General features: G+C 39.0%; 4 protein-coding genes across 11 annotated transcripts; 3 read left to right on the top strand and 1 right to left on the bottom strand.

Moving 5' to 3' along the window:
* Nucleotides 1–624: 624 nt before the first annotated feature.
* Nucleotides 625–11132, top strand: LOC116713308 (adenosine kinase-like). 3 transcript variants are annotated; one of them, XM_032553432.1, is made up of 11 exons: nt 625–766; nt 3002–3076; nt 3853–3906; nt 6593–6671; nt 6764–6936; nt 7009–7117; nt 8148–8318; nt 8400–8435; nt 8528–8642; nt 8721–8807; nt 8883–11132. In XM_032553432.1, exons 1-11 carry the CDS (start codon nt 675–677, stop codon nt 9005–9007), a joined length of 1116 nt encoding a protein of 371 aa, XP_032409323.1. In that variant the 5' UTR covers nt 625–674; the 3' UTR covers nt 9008–11132. The 3 variants fall into 3 exon arrangements, with proteins under 3 accessions (XP_032409323.1, XP_032409324.1, XP_032409322.1); XM_032553433.1 differs by lacking the exon at nt 625–766 and adding an exon at nt 1474–1675; XM_032553431.1 differs by lacking the exon at nt 625–766 and adding an exon at nt 1483–1629.
* Nucleotides 11133–11858: 726 nt separating this feature from the next.
* LOC116713309 (dual specificity protein phosphatase 13-like) lies at nt 11859–14975 on the top strand. Of its 4 annotated transcripts, XM_032553435.1 has the most exons (7): nt 11859–12139; nt 12273–12398; nt 12482–12723; nt 13396–13612; nt 13697–13819; nt 13895–14112; nt 14476–14975. In XM_032553435.1, the coding sequence occupies exons 2-7, from the start codon at nt 12274–12276 to the stop codon at nt 14712–14714; spliced, it is 1164 nt and encodes a 387-aa protein (XP_032409326.1). In that variant the 5' UTR covers nt 11859–12139; nt 12273; the 3' UTR covers nt 14715–14975. The 4 variants fall into 4 exon arrangements, with proteins under 4 accessions (XP_032409326.1, XP_032409328.1, XP_032409327.1 ...); XM_032553437.1 differs by lacking the exon at nt 12273–12398 and having other exon boundaries at nt 11860–12139; nt 12611–12723; XM_032553436.1 differs by lacking the exon at nt 12273–12398 and having other exon boundaries at nt 11861–12139.
* A 98-nt stretch (nt 14976–15073) lies between these two features.
* LOC116713312 (dual specificity phosphatase DUPD1-like) lies at nt 15074–18118 on the top strand. 3 transcript variants are annotated; one of them, XM_032553439.1, is made up of 5 exons: nt 15074–15248; nt 15327–15362; nt 16471–16667; nt 16782–17005; nt 17126–18118. In XM_032553439.1, exons 3-5 carry the CDS (start codon nt 16507–16509, stop codon nt 17365–17367), a joined length of 627 nt encoding a protein of 208 aa, XP_032409330.1. In that variant the 5' UTR covers nt 15074–15248; nt 15327–15362; nt 16471–16506; the 3' UTR covers nt 17368–18118. The 3 variants fall into 3 exon arrangements, with proteins under 3 accessions (XP_032409330.1, XP_032409332.1, XP_032409331.1); XM_032553441.1 differs by lacking the exon at nt 15327–15362 and having other exon boundaries at nt 16482–16667; XM_032553440.1 differs by lacking the exon at nt 15327–15362.
* A 94-nt stretch (nt 18119–18212) lies between these two features.
* LOC116713310 (dual specificity protein phosphatase 13-like) lies at nt 18213–20130 on the bottom strand. The gene is made up of 3 exons (XM_032553438.1): nt 19663–20130; nt 19059–19276; nt 18213–18963 (listed from the first exon to the last, which is right to left on the bottom strand). The coding sequence occupies exons 1-3, from the start codon at nt 19866–19868 to the stop codon at nt 18752–18754; spliced, it is 636 nt and encodes a 211-aa protein (XP_032409329.1). The 5' UTR covers nt 19869–20130; the 3' UTR covers nt 18213–18751.
* Nucleotides 20131–20391: the final 261 nt, after the last annotated feature.

Raw genomic sequence — 20391 nt, 5'->3', positions numbered from 1 at the left:
ACCTTAAAGATTTGTGCCACCTCTTTTATGATCAGGCACAATTTGTGGGCAGCTATAAGCCGGCGCCTTGCGTTTAGCTGTGGAGAACTTATTCCCTGAGTAAAGTCTTGCAGGTACGATTTGTAGTTCCAATAGTCGTAAACACTTAATTTACTTTCAGGGAAATTCACAGACTTTGTACCATGTTATCTTTTCAAGGCTATTTTTAAGTAGTTCAATGATTTTGAAGCTTATAAACTTCAAAATCAGTGTGACCCCTTCACATAATTAAAATGCACTTGTCACTGAAGAAAACAATTGTATAGGAAACAAAACACATGTACAAATGAGCAAGCGTGTACAAATCTGAAAATAATAAATAATTTAATAAATAATAAATACAGCGATTCTTAAGTAAACAAATACATTTTATTTAACAACAAACCTGATATTGTCAGTTAGTGGAGATGTTATGAATGACTGTGGATGTGACACAAAGATTAAAACATACGAAGACACAGTAAAATAAATTCTTAACCTTTGTATAAATATTAACTTAAATTATGTATTTCTTTAAAACGGCGCAACTTTTAGCTATCGATGCCTGCGAGTCCCTACTCGGGGTTTAAAGTCAAGACACACATCGAATGACCGCTTTTCATAAGGTGATTGCAACGTGCTCAGTCTGAACAGCCATGGCTTCTGATGAACCCAAAGCAAAGAAACTCAAACTTTCCGAGGATGAAAAGACAGAGTCTCCGAGCAAAAAGGCTGCTGCCGAACTAAGGTGACTAAAATCCGCTGTGACTGCTCCTCTGTTTTTCAGCAACAGGGGACGAAACAGAGTTTACCCGAGTCGTGATTTGTGCGCCAAATCAATTGTGTAAAGTGTTGCCCCGGGTGCAACAGTTTAGCCATTTATATAACGACTTTGCACATTTGTGCAGTGGTGTCTCGAGTCTGTTAGTGTTCCTCAACCAACGCTGTGGAAAACAGTCCTGCTGCAAAGTGTCTTTATCTTGTTATTCTTTAACACCGACAGCTAAGATTTAACCATTAGCCGCCCCTTAAGTGCAACAGTGAGGGCTGTGCTAGCTGGGAAAATATTTAACCTTAGTTCAGCATGAGCAGCTGCAGAGATAAATGCCCGGACCGGTGTCCTGGAGACTGTCCACGCAGGATCCATCCTGCGCCAGCCTCCAAAGACTACAAAGGATCACGTGGTCTGCATTGGACAATGTTATCATTCTTCTTTCTTCCCCCGTTTCACTGTGAAGAAATCAGATCAGAGCCTAATTCATATAGGCAGCCGTTATCGGGACGCTTCTCACAAGGGGAGAAGCCAGTAAAATATAGCAGGAGTCTGAGAAGCAAGCCAATCATCGGGCAGAGGCAGGTTGCAGTGGCCCTTCCTTCTTCAGATGCCTCCAATCAGTCAGTCCTCAGTAGGAGGAGCTGTATATGCGCTGAAAAGAAATCGATCCGCCCGCACGCTGAACTGAGCTCAAATTGTTTCTTTTCCCCCCCAAAGCTTAGCCTTTACAGAACCGGGTTTTTTTTTTTTGTTGTTGTTGAGGTTGCTCAACAGGTCTGTCAGTGTCTTGCTGGTGCACACATACCGGGAGAGAAGAACATTATGTCTGCTGTGAGGTAAGAGCATACTGATGGAGGTACAACCAGCAGAGCAGATCTGGAGGTAGGCATGGGCTCTGGGTTAGTGTAATTGGCTGCACAAGCCCATTAATCATCAGACTGCATACTACCAGATGGGTGTGTTGAGGGAGATGATAGTAAGGGTGTGGTATCCTCTGGTTAGATGTCATTTTCAGATTTTGGTGTGCTTCCCTGTAGCTCTGGTGACCGGTTTCTGCGTTTGGTCCCTGAAAAGCTTCCATGTTCATCGGAGAGGCTTCCTGGGAAATATGGCAGCACATGTTCATGTGGAGCGAGCATCTGTCAATGACACTTGTCATCTGCAGTTTTCTCACAAACACTGACAAGTTTATGGAAACGGCGAGTACGCTCAGGCTTGCAGGAGCGAAAGAAGCGCCATTACTAATCTGACTTTTTGTGTTACTCATATCCTTATTCCCCCTGGCCTGCTTACTCATAATAAATCCGGGAGTTGTAACTTGTTAGTTCTGTCTGTTCTCAGAGAGTAGAAGTTACACCATAACCTTTCTTTCTGTAATAGGTTACCTAATTGCCTAACAGGTTTTAGGTTCTGGTGTTATTACATGACACAAAGTGCAGACGTGTGGTTTAGCAGCTTTTTTTTTTTCATGTTTTTGTCTGTTGGCATCACAAGACCATGATGCTCTCGGATGGTCAACCCCTGCGGTTAGTTTTGTTGTCTTGGAAAAATGCAGAAATATGCAGTATACTTCTGTCAGTGGACTGGCTTGCTGCGAGTGTCATAATATAATTGCATGCATGATTGCTCAGATCCTCACCACTGACCACATACGTCTCTGTTTTTTATGAATGCTGTATAAATATCTGCTTTATTTGCACTATTTCTGCTTTTCTCTTGTGAGGTTACTGTTTTTGCAAAAGTATTACTGCACAGTCAGGGGTTTTTTTTTTCCCTTCTGAATATGACAAAAATATCTCTCCACTCTGTACTAAGCTTTGCAGATCATTTTAAGATTTAAGATAACTATTTTAAAAATGTAGCTGTTGTTATATGTAATAAACATTAATTTAGAAAAATGTTTTTAATGCATTATTTAAAAAATACAGAAATATAATAAATATGATGCACATTTAATTGTATATAAATACTTGAAATAATCATTAATAAAAATATTTCTAACAATAAATGTCTTTCAGCAACATATTTTAATAATTTAAAGTAAAATATTTAAATAATGTAGTGGTTGGGTTGCTACATATGAATAGTGTTATTTTTAGATTTGTTAAATTATTTATCAAGCTTCCTCAAAAACGGTTCCGTCTGAGAAGCCTTACAGTTTGTTAATCAGCGGTTAAAATTTCAACCACGTTTCTGTTTTTCTTGCAGCTCTAACTCGCTCTTTGGGATGGGAAACCCATTACTCGACATCTGTGCTGTTGTTGATAAAGACTTCTTGGACAAGTAAGCTTAAATAATAAAACAAAACAAAAATATATGTATTTTTTCCGTGCAAGTGGTTTTTATTGATTGTTGCTGCAAATGTTCTAAATAGGCGAAACAAAATAAGTTTCTCCATTTTCTCCAATAAGCGACTCCAGATCAATTGACATCCAGCCTTTTGTTATCAGTGAGGTCACGGGGAGATTATAGAGGAAAGAGATTCATTTAGGCCCGTGATCGATAAGGAAGGAAGCCAATAAGCACAGAAAAAGCAGCTGATCCATTGGTTATATGCATCCTGAACATAAATTAGCTGTCAGTCTATGGCTCTTTGTTTTGGTACAGTATCCCTGCAAAATGAATTACTCTATCAGTCCTGCAGTAATCCAGAGACTGATCTGAGTCTTGAATCTGCCCTGAGGGCTTGCTCTCTCGGTCTCCAGTGGACCAGATTTAATAGGGCAAAGGGCTGCTTTGGTTTCCATCTCCGTGTCCAGTCAGAAGCCCCTTGCGTAAACTTCTGGATTAGAGCTGAACCGGCCAGCCTCTGGTCTAATTCGGCCTCAGAAAAGCAGGACTAAAACTGCCCTTTAATCCCCAGCAAACCTTTGTGTTTCTTTCAAGGAAATCGCTCTCTGATTAGCACATTGATTTGGAAAAAGACTTCTTATGTAGACAGAAATGGATTTACTTTATGATATGAATACTGTTGGATGTTTTAGGAAATGTATTTTTTGCAATCTTTTGCAATAATTAATATTATATTCCTTCTTTTTCCCTTTTTTAATCATCTGCAGGTACTCTCTGAAGCCCAATGATCAGATCCTGGCTGAGGACAAGCACAAAGCACTGTTCGTACCTCCTGTGTTGCAACATTTACTGTAGAGTGTCTGCGATATTAGCGCCATCACACACGTGATCTTGTGTCAGGGTTTTTTTGCACAGCGAGGGAAAATGCGTCCGAATTCATCCCGAGTTTGCGCCTCTCTGTTCTGGAGAGGGCCAGCCAAAACAGGCACACACAAGAAATCTGCTACCATTGACCTCTGTTCCTACGCAGACGGCCAATAGCAGCGCAACGAACTGAGCAGAGTGAGACGGTCTCGTCCAATAACAGAGCGGGACACTTCACCGCCCCAGTCCCGTCGAGACCAGAGCCACAAAGCAAACATTTAACAGCAGGAGATAAGAGACCAGAATATGACAGTTTGTTCACACTGATCTGGACTGGATCTCCCTCTTTTTGTTCCTTACAAATTTGAAATTTTGTTGATAAACATTTCAGATTTAAGTCTTTTGGTTGATCAATGATTTAAAATTAATCCTCTCTTTCTTCTCTGTGTCTGTAGAGCAGAAGCTGTTACTCTTTGCACCTGCTTGTTCACCCTGTCAGACTTTCTCATAATTATCTCCGAGAGCAACATCATATTGACTATATATATTTTTTTTTACAACAGACAACTAAATGTTTTTCCCCCTCTGCTTCATCGCTCCCCTTCTCTGACCCTTCACTTCCTCTCAGGACCTTTACCAGCAGTGGGGTTGTTGCTGTTCCTAATAATATATCTGAAAACACACACTTCACAGCGCGAAGGCGACTGTTCTTCTGCAGGTCCGGCAAACTGAAATATCAATGTCAATTAAACAGGCTTTAGCCCAAAAGGGGAAACAAGAAAGCACGGCTGTGATGCATTACATAACTGACAAAAATGACATGGATTGTATCATCAGCGGTCAGTCATGCGTATGTTGTGTATTAATTTTGAGAAAAGTATGACGCTGCTTTTGCAGAGATGCCATGTTACAATGTTCCTGGCTTTCCAGTCACAGCTGTTATCAGAAAATCTACAAAGGGGCACAGTAATTAGAGTCATTAGTATGTTATAAAAAGATCTGAATCAATTGTTTAAATGGTAATGAGTAATTCTTGTTGGCCTAATCAGTGATGCTTCAATCAGAGACATCATCACTGGTTTTATTTTTGCTGTGGCATAAAGCTGACATCACACACCAGCCGATTTCTCTTAGCTAGTCTTCAACTTGGGTAAGACAAGAGAACATTCCAATAAGGCATTAATATGATCTTAAATCAGAAAATTGCTTCTCACCTAAAGTTGCTCAAATCTACAGTAATGACCATAATGTACTGTTGACAAACAAGGCTGGACTTTGTCAGATAAGGGAGGTACAATAAAAATCTGTAAAGGTCACTATTAGAGAACTGCTGTAATTATCTCAGTAGTAGATTGTGCTACTTTAGTCTTTTCAGCCTCTTCTCCACTAGAGAACCTTTAACCACTTCTGCCCCAATCTGCCCTGGCCAGATTCATCTCCATTAGCATCTCCAATAGTAGACTCTATGTGGCTCTACTCTGTTTTTGTGTGTATTGCGCGGAAACGTTTTTGCTTGACAGCTGTCCGCATTCGTTGTTTGCCTCTTGATTTATGTCACTGAAAACTCGAAACAGCATTTCTCATCTAGATTAGCAGTGGACCGGCAAACAATGCTGTTTGCTGTCAGACATAACTACGAGTTTAATCACGAGCACCGCCAGGAGCAGACGCGTGAACCGTTGGACCGGAATGACCATGATTTAGCGGCGCTGCAAGCAGAACGTCTCTCAGAAGAGCGAGCAGCAATAAGGCAGAGAGACACAGTTCAGCTCTGGTCAACCTTACATCACAGTTACAGTTTTGTGCTGACCAGCATGAAAATCTGAAACTACAGATGCACACCACCTGGTGTGGTGTGCATTTTATTCTTTGTTTGGATTTTTTTTAAAACAAAGTCCATGCTAGGATATTGGTTTACATGTATTGACTGCGTTACCTAATCCCAAAACGTGGCACGTTTTAAAAAATAATCAGCTGATCTCAATTGTTTTCATTAGATTTTGACCAGCAGTGAAATTCTTTTAGACAAAATTAAATTTCTATATCTGGGCTTAATTATGTAAACAAATCTATGGTGATATACTGAAGTGTGCATTGTTAAATACATTTCAAATATAGATTTATTACTACAGCAAATGATTTTCTGATGTATTCTCTTTTTATATCTTTTTGTTGAAAACTTAGATTAAAACATCTCCTAGATCTCGTTTAAGGATTTGTCTTGGTACCAGAGATGAACACATCTGGTTTTACTGATCGATGCAGATATTCTTAAGAAGTCTGGTTAAGGCTGATTCCAATTTTCTCTCTAAAGATTATAACCTAAATAAAATAAATGTGAGTGACATCAACCACAAAAGAAGGAAAACGTGCCACAGGTTTCTTGATAGATGTAGAAGTTTTGAATCTAGTTGAAATTAAAAGGATTAGGAGATAATCTCTGTTTATGAAGCAAAACCTTGTTCTGATTTTTAAGAGGCATAGAAAATTAATATAGTGCTTTAAGATGTATTTACAGAACAAAAATGGGGTGAAAAAAATTAACTTTTTCAATATTAAAATCTCTGCATGGATATAAACATGATGTTATATTGGTTACTCTTGGTTTGATGAATAAATTCAGATTTTTTTTCGCTTGTTTAGATTTGATGAGCTTGTAAAGAAATTCAAAGTAGAGTATCACGCCGGTGGAGCCACTCAGAACTCGATTAAGATCGCTCAGGTCAGTCACACACACTGATGCCACAAATGCTCGTTTCTGTGTGAGGACTTGAGTTGGCCGGTGCTAATCTAAGCTGTTGCGGCGACCCACAGTGGATGATCCAAGAGCCCCACAAAGTCGGCACGTTCTTCGGCTGCATTGGGAAAGATAAGTTTGGAGAGATCCTCAAGCAGAAGGCGGAGGAGGCCCATGTGGACGCTCATTACTACGAGCAAGACCAAGAGCCCACGGGGACGTGCGCTGCTTGCATCACCGGAGATAACAGGTCGGTGATTAAAGGGAGAGTTGTAAGGTGTGTTAATGATGAATGTCTCATTATATTGTTTCTGTCTCCCAGGTCTTTGGTAGCTAACCTAGCAGCTGCTAACTGCTATAAGAAGGAGAAGCATTTAGACTTGGAAGAAAACTGGGAGCTGGTGGAGAAAGCTAAAGTCTACTATATTGCTGTGAGTCTATTAACCTACCCAGAGTTTTTATTTAGAGCTTCAAAATTAGGTCACTTAATGTCCATTGAGTGTCTAATTTGTATGAGTGCTGCTGCTGCAAACTGAGGACACAGATATCCACCCATCCAAAGGCCAAATCCCTTTAAATACGGTGCAATCAGACTAATACAGGCTTAATCTCTGAATTAAAACCAGTTTTACCTCAGAGAAAGTAGTATCTTTTGCATATCTTTAATAATTAAAGACGGAGCAGTAAGTCTTGGAATAGCATCCAAACGCAGCTGTGGAGCTTCTGCTCCACTTATACCTAAAATTAGTGAATGCTCAGCAGTCCACAGTAGCTGAGATTGCTTTAATCTCTTTGTGCATAAATGCTGTGAAATATTTTTAGTTGACCAGTTAAAATCTCTTCAAAAAGCTTTAATGAGTTACTTTATCTCTAATTGAAGTGGAGATGAGATGCGGTTGACAGGTTTCATAAGTATGTTCAAAATGCAGGGAGGAGAAAAGCTACTTAAGAAAAAAAAAGAGAAGGATGGAGCAAAACAAACAAGAAACAAATGAACTAAAGCAACAGAGGATGACGATAGATGTGTAAGGTGAAGGAAAGTTACAGCTTAATCAACAGTAGAGCTAAACAAACATATAATAAAGGTTGGGTCGAAAGTAAAGGTGGGCTGAATTACCAGAGAGAAAATCTAACTTAATAGTAAAGTTAGACTCAGTGGATTAAAAAGATATTTTAAGTTTTTGCTTCTTTTAATCATTTTAATTCTATTTATCTTACTGGCTTAATCAAACAATTGTACAATTAAGACAGGAAAAGAGGATGGGGAAAAAAATCAGAATCTTTAATTGAGGACCTAAATGGCTAATTTAGGAGTATTATTGATATTAGCTGCAAAAGTAGGAAATTAGCCCTGATTTTCAGTCTGTTAAAATTAGCCTTGTCGATTTATTGTTGTAAGTGATTCATTAGTTGCTCTACTGTAGATGTCCGGCCTGTTTTAATAACGGTGTGATTTCCCAGGGTTTCTTCCTGACTGTGTCTTTGGAGTCCATCCTGAAAGTGGCAAAGCACGCTTCTGATAAGAACAAGCTATTCTGCATGAACCTTTCTGCACCTTTCATCTGCCAGTTCTTCAAGGACAACCTCATGCAGGTTATGCCTTACATTGACGTGTTATTCGGCAATGAATCGGTAAGACAGTGATTACCACATATTGATCTGTTGTACTTGATGTAAATCAGAATCATGATTGTCATATATTTGCTTATTCAGGAAGCGGCAGCTTTTGCTAAGGAGCAGGACTTTGAGGCGAGTGGACTTTCTTCTGTGTTTTCTTATTTTTTGTGCATCCATTAACAAGTTCTGTTAAGTTGATGTTTTTTTTTTAACTTTTTTTTCAGACTGAAGACATTAAGGAGATTGCCAAGAAAGCCCAGGCGTTACCCAAAGTTAACACAAACAGACAGAGAATTGTTGTATTTACCCAGGGAAAGGACGAAACTATCATGGCCCTCAGTAAGATATTCTTTCTCTTCATGATTTTGTCTTTAGTCTCTATTTTCATGTTCCCAGACTAAAGTCTTGTCTGCTTAGGTGATAAGATTGAGACATTCCCTGTCCTTAAGATTGACCCAAAGGATATTGTTGACACAAATGGTGCAGGCGACGCTTTTGTTGGAGGTAAGAATATTTGACTTTGTGTATGTCTTGTTTTACCTCTGCAGTCATAGTAATGTTGTGCTCTGGGTGGTGCAGGCTTCCTGTCTGGGCTTGTCCAAGAGAAACCTCTGGATCAGTGCGTCAGGGCAGCACATTACTCTGCTAATGTCATCATCAGGCGAGCAGGTTGCACCTTCCCAGAAAAGCCTGACTTCAAATGAGGAACGCCGCAAAGCTTTTCCTTCAGCCTGAAAACCTCATAACCCACACTGCCTCCGCTTGTCAGATCCCCATTATTTTTTGTGTTTTTTAATTGGTCACCTAATGTCAATTCTTTTTAAAGCGTCTGCATATCTTTACTTGCCTGTTGGATGTTTTGTCTGTCTCCATTTTGTCCTCAAGAGGTCAGCAGAGGACCATTCAGCCAAGATGAAAGGGTTTTTTTTGTACTTGATGCTGACAATTAAGAAAATAGGGTTGCAAGTTTCTATTTTTCTTTATGCAAAAAATCCAATACCTTTTTCCTGTTGGAGTTCTTCCTCCAGCGTCCAGCTGCGCAGACACCTCCTGGCCGTCGCTACAAGCACTCTCATGTCGTCTCTCGAGTCTGCAGCCACTTTCAGAGGCTGACTTCAAGCACAAATGAGGACTACAGAGCAGAACATCACTACCACGATGGGTTTTTGAAGATACAGCTCTGAAACTTTCAGCAAGAATTTTAGATAAGTGTTTTATCTGCTTTGATGAGTTAAAAAACCAAATGTTTTTATTTTTAATGCACAATTTTTAGTCGCAACAAAGCTTCCACCTCAGCTCATCCTAAACGGGTCAGTTTAGCATGTTTTAGGTGAGCTGTCTGCCTTTCTTTTCTTCTTTTAGTCCTAGCTCTGAAATTACTGCACATGATGTTGATTAGAGGAACATAGCTCTGGTCCTGGACTATGAACCAGAATTAATGGTTTTGGTGAAGTAATAGTAAGTTTAACGTGAAAAGCATCTGCAGGAGCGAAATGTCTTCATGCCCTAAGGGAAATACTTAAACTGGCTGAAACAGTTTTGTTCTGTTCATTACAGATATACATTTGGAGCATTTATCATAACATTTATGTCTTAAAATTATCCCTGAACATTGAAATATTTTCATTTGGATTCATGTCAGAGTGTGTATTATGAAAGGTTGAATCCTGGTTAAAACTTCTGAAAACAAACTACTGGATTAAATCATTTTATTTTGTCTTTGTTATAAGTGATGTTTAAATCAGGCAGCAGTCCATCTGATGGAACAAGGCCTCAAAGTTTCACATGTCTCAAGAAAACAACATCATGTTCATAAGAAAATGCAAAACAAATCATTTTAAAAGACCACTTTGTGCTTTAATGATGATTTTTTTCTTTATGTTGAAGAACAGAATCACCACAGGATGATGCCACCTTCACCATGTGCCAGTACGGCCATGGTGTGTTCAGTGTTATAAACATCTTTAATTTATACATTCATACTTTTAATTATTTAAATTATAAATAGTTTAGAATTTTCTTTTTATTATTAAAATATTGCACCTCCACAACCTGACCTTGACTTGGCTTAATCAGTTTTACATGTGATTACTTGATGACTTTCTAATCAGTATTTTGATACTTCTGGGCATTTTTTCAACTGTTTGACTTAATTAAGTGAGAAAAACAATAGATAACCTGAAGTTGTTAAACCTGTTTTACAGCACTGGTATTTATGTTTGTGTGGAGCTAAGCTTAAAATACTTAAAACACCTGTATCTGGTAAATGTAAACGGCAATTCAAAGAGGTTGGAGTTGTTGGAAGTTGTCTCAGTGGGCATTGAAATGAACACTGACTGTTCATTTATTTTCTTAAATCCTCCCTGGTCAGGACTGGTCAGGAGAATGGAAAATGGATGTTGTTTTTTTAATCAAGTTTGATACTGTTGTTGCCAGAGGTAAGATATCTGCTTTAAAAAAAGACAAGGAAATGTTTGAAAGAAAACCACAGGATAACTTTATTATAGAGCCAAACAGCATAAACAATTTCTACTTGTATTAGATTATTTCATGTTGAGAAAATTCAAGTTGAACAGCTCTGACTATTGACAAAGTTAATGAATTTTCTGTAGAAAAGTGTGCAGTTTCAGAGTAATGGAGAAGGTGTTTCAAAACTTGCCTGCTGGGAATGTTTCTCCATTTGAGGCTTCTCCATGTCCAGATACACCAAAAAAGCCTTATGTGACCTTTTCTTTCTGGTCTCAAGTGATGCTCAAGTTGTCCATAACAGTTGCAGACTGTGATATTTGAAAATGAATAATAAAATTCAATTTAATTATGCCAATTTCATTTGAACTTGTTTATTTATGACTTAAACTCTTCTAAAATCCTTCTCACATGGTTTTTAGTAGAAACGTGAATGAAGTATAAATTGAGGTCGCTACTGTTTATTAATACACAAACATCAAAATACTGTAAGAACAAGCAATTAGTTGGTAAAAGCACATAATCTTAAGGTTTATTTTAGCTGAGGCCACTTAACTATCTGTCCATTGCACTGCAGATTCAGATCATCTTTCATGAAACACCTGAAAGCTATAATGGCAGAAAGTTGTTTTGTCCTAAAAATGATTTTGTTCTGTATGCTTAGCTTTGTTTATGTGTTGATCCCAGACATGTTTCTGCAAGGGAGCAGTTTTAAATAACTCTCCTTGTTTGTTTTATTTGTGATTACTTGAATTTTGTATGTATCAGAAAGGAAGCCAGTCTCTGCCAAAACTAATTTATAAATTTTTAAGTACATTACCAATAAAACAAAATGACTTCATATGGAAAAGATCATAATGTTAAACTAAAGTGGATAGTAATTCCATTCACAACATAAAGGTTACATTTATAAAAAGTAAATGTTAGATGAAATGCGTAACTAAGATATAACCTCAATGACTTACTATGGGAAAGAAAAGCAAGGAGAAACTTAACAATATAAATGCATTTACATAATTCTGAAAACCAAACAAAACAACAACAAAAAAAACAGAGTATTAATGATTTGATATTGTCTGGTCTCAAAGCAACACATCCACTGACACAAGCAGAGCTCAGATGTCCAATATAGCCTGAGGTCAGTATGAAAATACACAACCTGATGTTAAAGTTCAGATCTCTCTACAAAGCTGTCCACATGACAGAGCTTGGACGTGTAGCTTAAACGTGTTTTAGTTTTAGTGTGTTGTACTTGTATTGCAGTGTGTTTGTCATCAGTGAGTGTATGATTACTGAGTTATAAAAGGAACGAAGCTGCAGAAGAAGAAGCGAGAACTGAAGGAGAAATGCTTTTACTGCAATAATCCAAGGTAAGCCTGAGTGATTTACACATTGGACGGGGGTGGCTTTAGGTTTTTGTCATGTCTGGCTAAGTTTATTACACACTGACTTGTACAGAATGTACTCAAAGATGGTGCTCATTGTATTTGTATGTCTGTACAGTATGTCTCTTAGGGATCCCCCGTATGAACCTCCCTCCGTCTCTGAACTACAGGAGTTCTTACTGGCAGACAGACGCCCAACTGGTCATGTCAATCAAGTCTGGCCTAATGTTTATATAGGCAACGAGTAGGCTGACCCCTATTAACATGCATGGACATGTGTAAAGTAACATCCTGCATCCTTACTACAGACCTGTGCTCATGTTTCAGGGTGGCAGCACGTGACAAAGGAACTCTTCACGGTCTGGGTATTACACACATTGTAAATGCTGCTCATGGGCCTCCAACCCCTGGCAATGGTCCCTGCTTTTATGTCAACACTGGCCCACGTTTTTACAGAGACATGAATGTGGATTATTATGGGGTAGAGGCTGATGACGCAACAAATTTCATCCTCAGTCCTTACTTCTATCCAACAGCGCGATACATCAGAGCTGCTCTGGCAATGGGAGGCAAGTCAGCATTCTGAGAGTTGCACAGTGTGTAAAACCCAGCTTACTTTATGTAAAACCCAGCTTACTTTATGTAAAACCCAGCTTACTTTATTTCAGTGCTTGTTTCACAAACACAGTCAATAAAACAATCAATTGGTTAGTGGGTAAATGTAAAAATAACCCAGTTGCATATGTGTTCAAACCTTTAAACAAACACTTTATTGAAACACTGTAGGTTCCATAATCCAAAGCCAACAGAAGACCAAAAACATTTGATTGAACAGATGCCAGAATAACGGTAAAAAGTTCCATCTATACATGCACATTTGGTCTATCCAAAGTTTGGTTCAAGCAAATACTACCAAACTGAGATTTGGAGAGTTGAAAACAATCCTACACAGGAAGACCAAATGCAAACAAACATTGTTAGTCTTACTTTAAGGTTGTGTACATTCATGCAACAAGGGTGTAGCAGCTTTTTTGTTTTTCTTTTTACATTTGTTTTCAGTTAAACTGAAAAGGTTAAATATCACAGAAGCTGGAAAAAGTTTTGAAATAATGATCGTGGTCTAATTTTTTACAAACCTGCCAGTTCAATTTGGGTTTTCTACACGTTTGAGATCCTATGTTACTGATGTTTATGTGTACATATGAATAAGTTGAAGGTAATTAGTAACATTTGTGTCCCAGGAAGGGTGTTTGTACACTGTCTGATGGGAGTGAGCCGTTCTGCAACCCTAGTGTTGGCCTTCCTGATGATCACTGAGGGCCTGCGGCTGCAGGAGGCTGTGGCCGCTGTAAGGCCACACAGAGACATCTGTCCCAACCCAGGCTTCTTGCTGCAGTTGCGTTGCCTTGACATGAGCCTAGAGAGGGAGAGGAGAAGAAAAAGACAGGCCCAGGCATTGTAAAAGCACACTCATACACAAATTAAGATATTAGCATTAACCCAATAAGGCACCTGGGCAGACACTCATCTGTGTTGCTCCAGAGGTCATTTAGCAAAGCAGGGAGAAACACCATCCCTGACAGAGCTGAGGGAAATTCTCTGGACCAACAGGAAGCCTGTGAGCTCTGTCAATGAAGTGTGGCCAAAACTCTACATTGGAGATGAGTGAGTAGTTAAGTCTTTTGTAATGTGGGAGAAATATATAGAGTAAAACACTTTGTGTGTGACTTGTGTCTGAAGGTCTGTTGCTCGAGATAAAACCAGACTGTCATCTCTGGGTGTTACTCATGTGCTGAACGCGGCAGCAGGTCAACATCGGATCAACACCGGTCAGATGTTTTACACTGATATTGAAGTCGTGTACCATGGCGTTGAGGCTGCAGACCATCCAGAGTTCAATCTCCAGCCATTTTTCAACTCTGCTGCACAGTTCATAGACCGCGCCTTGAAGGAAAATGGTCAGTGAGACAATCTATCACAATCCATTCAAATACCTGGACATTTGTAATAAAAATAAATAAATAAATAGGTGGACTCAGCCAGAAAACAGATAATGAGTTGGATGTTTCAAATAATGACCCAAAACATTTGACCAATCACCACAAATTGTAGTTAACAAGTCACAAAACCTTCTAAAACCTGATGAAAATATTTATGCATCTTTACCGGAAGCAAGAATAAGTATGGAAAAGACTATTCATGCTGCCTAAATAAAGAAATATTTATATTTCCTGATTCTTGAAATCACAAATAATACCTTTGTGTACAGCAAACATGCTTTTCTTACTGGAAATGAGTATACTAAATAAAGTTTCTTTCAGGGAAAGTTCTTGTTCACTGTGCCATGGGTGTGAGCCGCTCTGGGGCGTTGGTTTTGGCCTATCTGATGATCCACCAGAGCCTGACGTTACCGGAGGCCATCATGGCTGTGCGTCTGTGCCGAGACATCGGACCCAACTCTGGATTTCTGGAGCAACTCAGAAAGCTGGAGTTGAGCCTTCGTACACAGAGCAAACAGATCGCTGAGGACAGTAACGAAGGAAAACCTGTTTCTCTGTAATAAGGTTTTACTGGAATGTCTCCCCTTTGACAAATTGGTTTTATGGGATGTCCCAGTTCTAAACCAGTTTACAAAGATGTACCTACTGAACGCTTAATGTTTTTCTCCACAAACAATTGTCAATAAATGTTTATTGATCCACACCTGGTCATACATTCTTGACTTCAACATTGTTTTAATAATTGTGTTGCTTCACCCTGTTGATTGAATTACGGTGTTATAATAAAAGACTTGAACAGTGAAAAAGAACTGCAAAAATCAGTTGTCTGCTTGGACTATTTGTGTGTGCATGTGGGCGTGTGGGGGTGGGTGTGTGTGGGTGTGTGTGTGTGTGTGTGTATATATGTCATGTTGTCCAGATCAGATTTTATGGCCCAACTGTCTAAAAATAGACATCTGGGTCCAGATCCTTGTCAGTGTCTTCAGTCTTTCTGTGTTGGCAGATCTTTGTTCATATTCTCACTCACATGTTCATTGCATGTGTTTAATAAGGGTAGGTGGTCTACTTCCTGCTTAGTGACAGATTTAAATAGGGTGAGTATTTTATCTTTATTTGTTTGTATCTATTTAATGCATCAGAGTAATCTGAGTCCAGCTTTCCTTGTCATTTAGTGATTCAAAGATGAACAATACAATACACAAAATCTGGTGTGTATTTCTATTCAGGCTCCCTGAGCCAACACTTTGTAAAACCTGCATTTTACAAAGTGCATTTCCAACTGCATGTCTTGCCACTGATTTTTAGTTGGATTGAGCTCTGGACATTGTCTGAGTCATTCTAATACATGAATGTGATTTGATGTAAATTCATATTTCTGAACTCTTGTTCTCAGGGCCCACTGTGCTGCATGTTTTAGGTGTTCTCCTGCTGCCATCTTTAATGGCACACAGAGGAGGTAATGCGGTCATTTCATTCAGGTGTACTGGGGCAGAAATGCACATAAAACAGGATAGACAGTGGGCTCTGTGAAATGTTCAAAGCATGGCATATTGTTCTATATGTTAACTGCTTTAATGTTCTTTACAACTGCTGAATTTCTTCATAAAGTTGTTTGTTTACTAAGGTTCTCCAACAAACATCTAAGGTCTTCAGAGAGGAGCTGCATTTGTACTAAACTACATTTTGGTGCACTCTATTGATTATATAACAGATTGTTGCACTGGATTTATTTATGGCTTCGTAATACAGGAATATCAGAGGAAATGGTGTAGAATGCAAATGCTTGCCATAATTTTCAGATTGATAGTGGTAAAAACATCTTAAAACTATGTATCCTTTCCCTTTGACTTCACAATTAAGTGAAAACAGAATAATTATGCTTTTTAAAGTAAAATGTGTAAAGAATCTAATGTAAAAAGATCAAGGTCAAGCTGTTAGAAATCTGCGGTCTGCCTTAACGGGTTTGGTTCCCAGCCTGTTGACCTTTGCCCCATGTCTTCCCCCTCTCTCACAACCCGCTTTCCTGTCTGGCCATCATTAAATAAAGGCCACTAACGCCAGAAGAAAACCTTTAAAAAAAATCAGTCTTTCAAGATCAGTTATATTTGTTGAATTTGTGCATGAGTTTTATGACGCTTATGTTTTATGTTTAAGTATAATTTGAATCCAATCTTTTTTTATAGATTTTAAAGATCATACCATGTGTTTAATGTGCATAATATACTGCTCAAAAAAATAAAGGGAACACTTTAAGTGTTAAACACCTGTTTAAGTGTTCCCTTTATTTTTTTGAGCAGTGTATTTCTTTTATCACAGGAATGTGCAAGGAGGTGAAAAATAACCTCGTGTGCAATGACATCTAAGAGGAATCCATATGCAGCAGTGCAGGTAGACCCCGACAGTGATTACATCACACCAGGTACATTAGACCTGGAGCAGCTCTTCTGGACAGGCACCACAGCTCCATACATCCATGTCAACCAGGTCTGGCCAAGAATTTACATTGGAGATGAGTGAGTTAACTCAGACAGCTTTGTTTGTATGGATGCACTCATACTATTAATTGTGTAAATAAATACAAGGTTTTGTGCTGAATCAGGATATGTGGATATGTTGCATGAAAACAGGAAGACAGCTCTCGAGCGTCTTGAGCTTAAGGAGCTGGGTGTCACTCATGTCCTGAATGCAGCAGAAGGAAAGTGGAACAATGTGCTGACTGGTGCTAATTACTACAAGGACCTGAACATCCAGTATCTTGGTGTGGAAGCTGATGATAAACCCACATTCAACATTTCCCAGTACTTCCTCCCTGCAGCAGAGTTTATCTACAAGGCCCTCAGCCAACCACAGAGTGAGTAATGAAGTCTGATATACAGAAATTATTGCATATAAGCTTAACCATTGAGGAAGGTTCTCGTAGTTTGTTCTTTGGTCTAATGTGTGCATGTGTTTTTTGGGGGGGGGGTTTCAGACAAGGTGTTGGTTCACTGTGTGATGGGCCGAAGCAGGTCAGCCACTTTGGTCTTGGCGTACCTGATGATGAAGCACAGCTTAACTGTAGTGGAAGCTATTGAGCATGTGCAGCAGAAACGCTGCATCCTGCCTAATCACGGCTTCCTGAAACAGCTCAGAGCACTGGACATCACGCTGCAAGAGGACAAGCTGAGACAGAAAAGACACGTGGAAAACCAAGAAGTCAAAAAAACAACATAATATACCTCTGTACTTTATTCTCTCTGTGATGTAGCCTGATTTGAACATAAATGTATATTTTTTATTGTAGATTTTTTCAAATCCACACAGGATCAATCTAACGACTTAAGGGACTACAAACTGAACCTCTGAAAAGGGCATTTTGTAGCATCTTGGATTACCTTGACTTCTTATCGGACTACATTTCTTATTACGATTAGTTCAGTTCATATACATCTGTTGATTTTCTTGCACTCACCTGCTTTGCACGCATAAATCAAAAGCCATTTTTATCAAAGTTGAGGTCGAAGCCATGGGCGGATCATTCCAAAAGCTTAACATTACCTAATCTTATATAGTTTTGAGTTCAGTTTTGGGTGAGTCTGTGTATTGGTTTTCCTGTTTTAAGATATCCCTGCATTTTGTATTTACCTGTCTACTCCTTTATCATTCCATAGGTTTCTGGGATTTTTTTCATTCATTTTTATGAGTCATTTTCCCTGTGATTCTCCCTTGTGGTTAGCATTCATCTTCTGCGTCTAAGCTTTCTGCTTCTCCTCAAAATAGCTATGTGTTAGTAACCAATTATCTGTTTTCACACCAGGAACCTTCTCCCCAGCAAACACTTACCCAGTGTCCCCATCTTTGTTAGATCTTCCTTTTTTCCTCCTCCTGTCTTGCCAGTTACCTCTTTGGGGTTTATGTCTTTATGTATCCTGTTGCTTATGTTAGTTTACTCCTCAGGTTTTCATTAAAATTCACCTCATCATAATGCTCTCTTCTGTTTGCATTTGCATTTATTTATTATTTCATTACAAAAGGTAATGAAATAACAAATAAAGTTCACAAAGAATCACAACTAAAAGTTAATTGTAAAATCTATTTTATTTGTTCATTTTGCCATTGGGATTCATTAAAAGGTATTTTACTGCATCAAAGAACAAAGGAACAGCTGAATAAATGAGAAACAAACAATAATTTAACATAAGAAGGGCGTTCAATTCATAAATTAAGGCAGCGTTATCTATTTGGTCCGAGATGTAAAGTAGAGCACACAGAAATACATGTTCAAGCTGATTAATCAGTAGTTATTAGCATCTTGGTGTGGTGATACTTTTCTTTTAATTTTGGAGTTCAGTGATTAACATAGAAATAGATAAGAATATTTGGGTTGACAGACATGAACAGTAATTACATATAACATGTTGTGGGACCTAGAAATTACAACGACAAATTCATAAAGTGCAAAAATAAAGAAAAAATAAAATAGAATAAAGACTCTAAATGTTTTCCTATGGTTTACACAAATACACTATTTACAGCCCCTCTATAAAGTGATTTCGTTGGAGTGTAGCACGCTGAGCTCATGAGAAACCAAGGACTGATTAAAATGGAGAGAGCGATGTCAGAGAACAGGGCACAGCGTCCTTTTTTGAGTCAGCTCTTCGTCCAGCTTCAGGAGAAGTGTCAGGAAGTTCCGGTTGGGATAAATGGCCCGTTTTTTGACAACCTGTCTCAGAGCATCTCTTAGTGAAAAACGATGCCTTAGCATGAGGTAGGCCAGGACCAAAGTGGCTGATCGACTCACACCCATGATGCAGTGGACCAACACATTCCCTGTGAAAAAGAATAATAATAAATAAAAAAAACATGAGGGAAAAGGAAATAAAAACTTAATTTTGCTTAATATATCTGTAAAATAATGAATGTACCATCTTTGCTTTTCAGGCCTTTATGAATGAAGTCAGTAGCAGATTTAAAGTATTGGCTGAGGTCAAAGTGGTCTGAGTCTTCCGCTGGGATGCCAAAGTAAACACACGTGTTCCCATAAAAGCTCTGGTCACCGATGCTGCCCTGCTTGGAGTGTGCTGCGTTCAGAACATGAGTGATGCTAAGCTTATGTAATCTGTTTTTGTTCTGTGCAACAGCCCTAAGAATCACAAAGAGAACATATATATAAAAAAAATTGTAGGATTATACTAAATAATCACAGTTTAGCAGCACAGACAACTATGTAAGCATTGAATAAATGTTACATACTGACAATATGAACACACATTTTTGACAGGTTCAAGATAATATATAATTTCAGCGTTTATAAGAGCTGATAGGCCTTGTAATAACTGATTGTGTTGGTTATTAATAATGGCAATTATTTTTCCTTTGACGTGTGCTATAAATCATAGACCTGTTCAAATCTTCCATATTCTAGATTAGTAAAGGTTCTCCATCAAATTAGACAATAGAAAAATGATAGAAATGTAATTAAACAGCTTGATATTATATTGTTTCTGCTTTCATACACAGCATACTCACACATTTCCTATGTACAAGTTGGGCCAGACTTCATCCACAGGTGTGAGCTCCAGCGTGCAGGAGTCCAAGATGAGCTCAAGTTCCTTGATGACCACCAGGTTCTGTCGCTGGCCGTTCCTCGACATTCTTCCTGCGTGCAGAATCCGGCTCTGAGCAGATGCCTGCGCTGCCCCCTGATGCCACAGCCCACCGCCTCTGAGAGGCATGAGCAGCTGGTTGATTTATTGAGTGGCACTCAGCCCGGCTCCAAAATTAGCCCGGTGTTTTCAATGTGCTCTTGCTGGCGGAACGTTAGGAGTTATTTAATGTTGCTGGTGGATTGATTAGTCTGTTCACATGTGATTCTCTCGCTCTTTTTCAACTGCGCTGCAGCAGCCAACTGTTGTTTCAGAGAGATAAAAGCATCTTCTGCCTCCATAGTCCAAGTCAGAGCATGGCTGAGCTTACGAATCCCATGCTCTCTGACTAACGCCCGTAAGGGGTCCGTCAGTCCAGTATAGTTAGGAACATAGGTCCTACTATATCCAGTCAATCCAAGAAAAGACAACATGTCCTTCACCGTACGTGGTTTGGGGTGATTAAGAATAGCAGATTTATGACTGGCAGACATCTGAGTGCCTGTCCCAGTGATAATCCGCCCCAAAAAAGAAACTTGCTTCCTAGCAATTTGCAACTTAGATCTGCTCACTTTAAAACCCCTGTCGGCTAGGTGCGACAGCAATCGTCGTG

The sequence above is a fragment of the Xiphophorus hellerii genome, chromosome 22 (assembly GCF_003331165.1).
Source record: "Xiphophorus hellerii strain 12219 chromosome 22, Xiphophorus_hellerii-4.1, whole genome shotgun sequence".
Taxonomy (NCBI): Eukaryota; Metazoa; Chordata; class Actinopteri; order Cyprinodontiformes; family Poeciliidae; genus Xiphophorus; species Xiphophorus hellerii.
The sequence above is the reverse complement of the archived record's forward strand: the minus strand, read 5'-3'. Positions and strand labels throughout refer to the sequence as shown.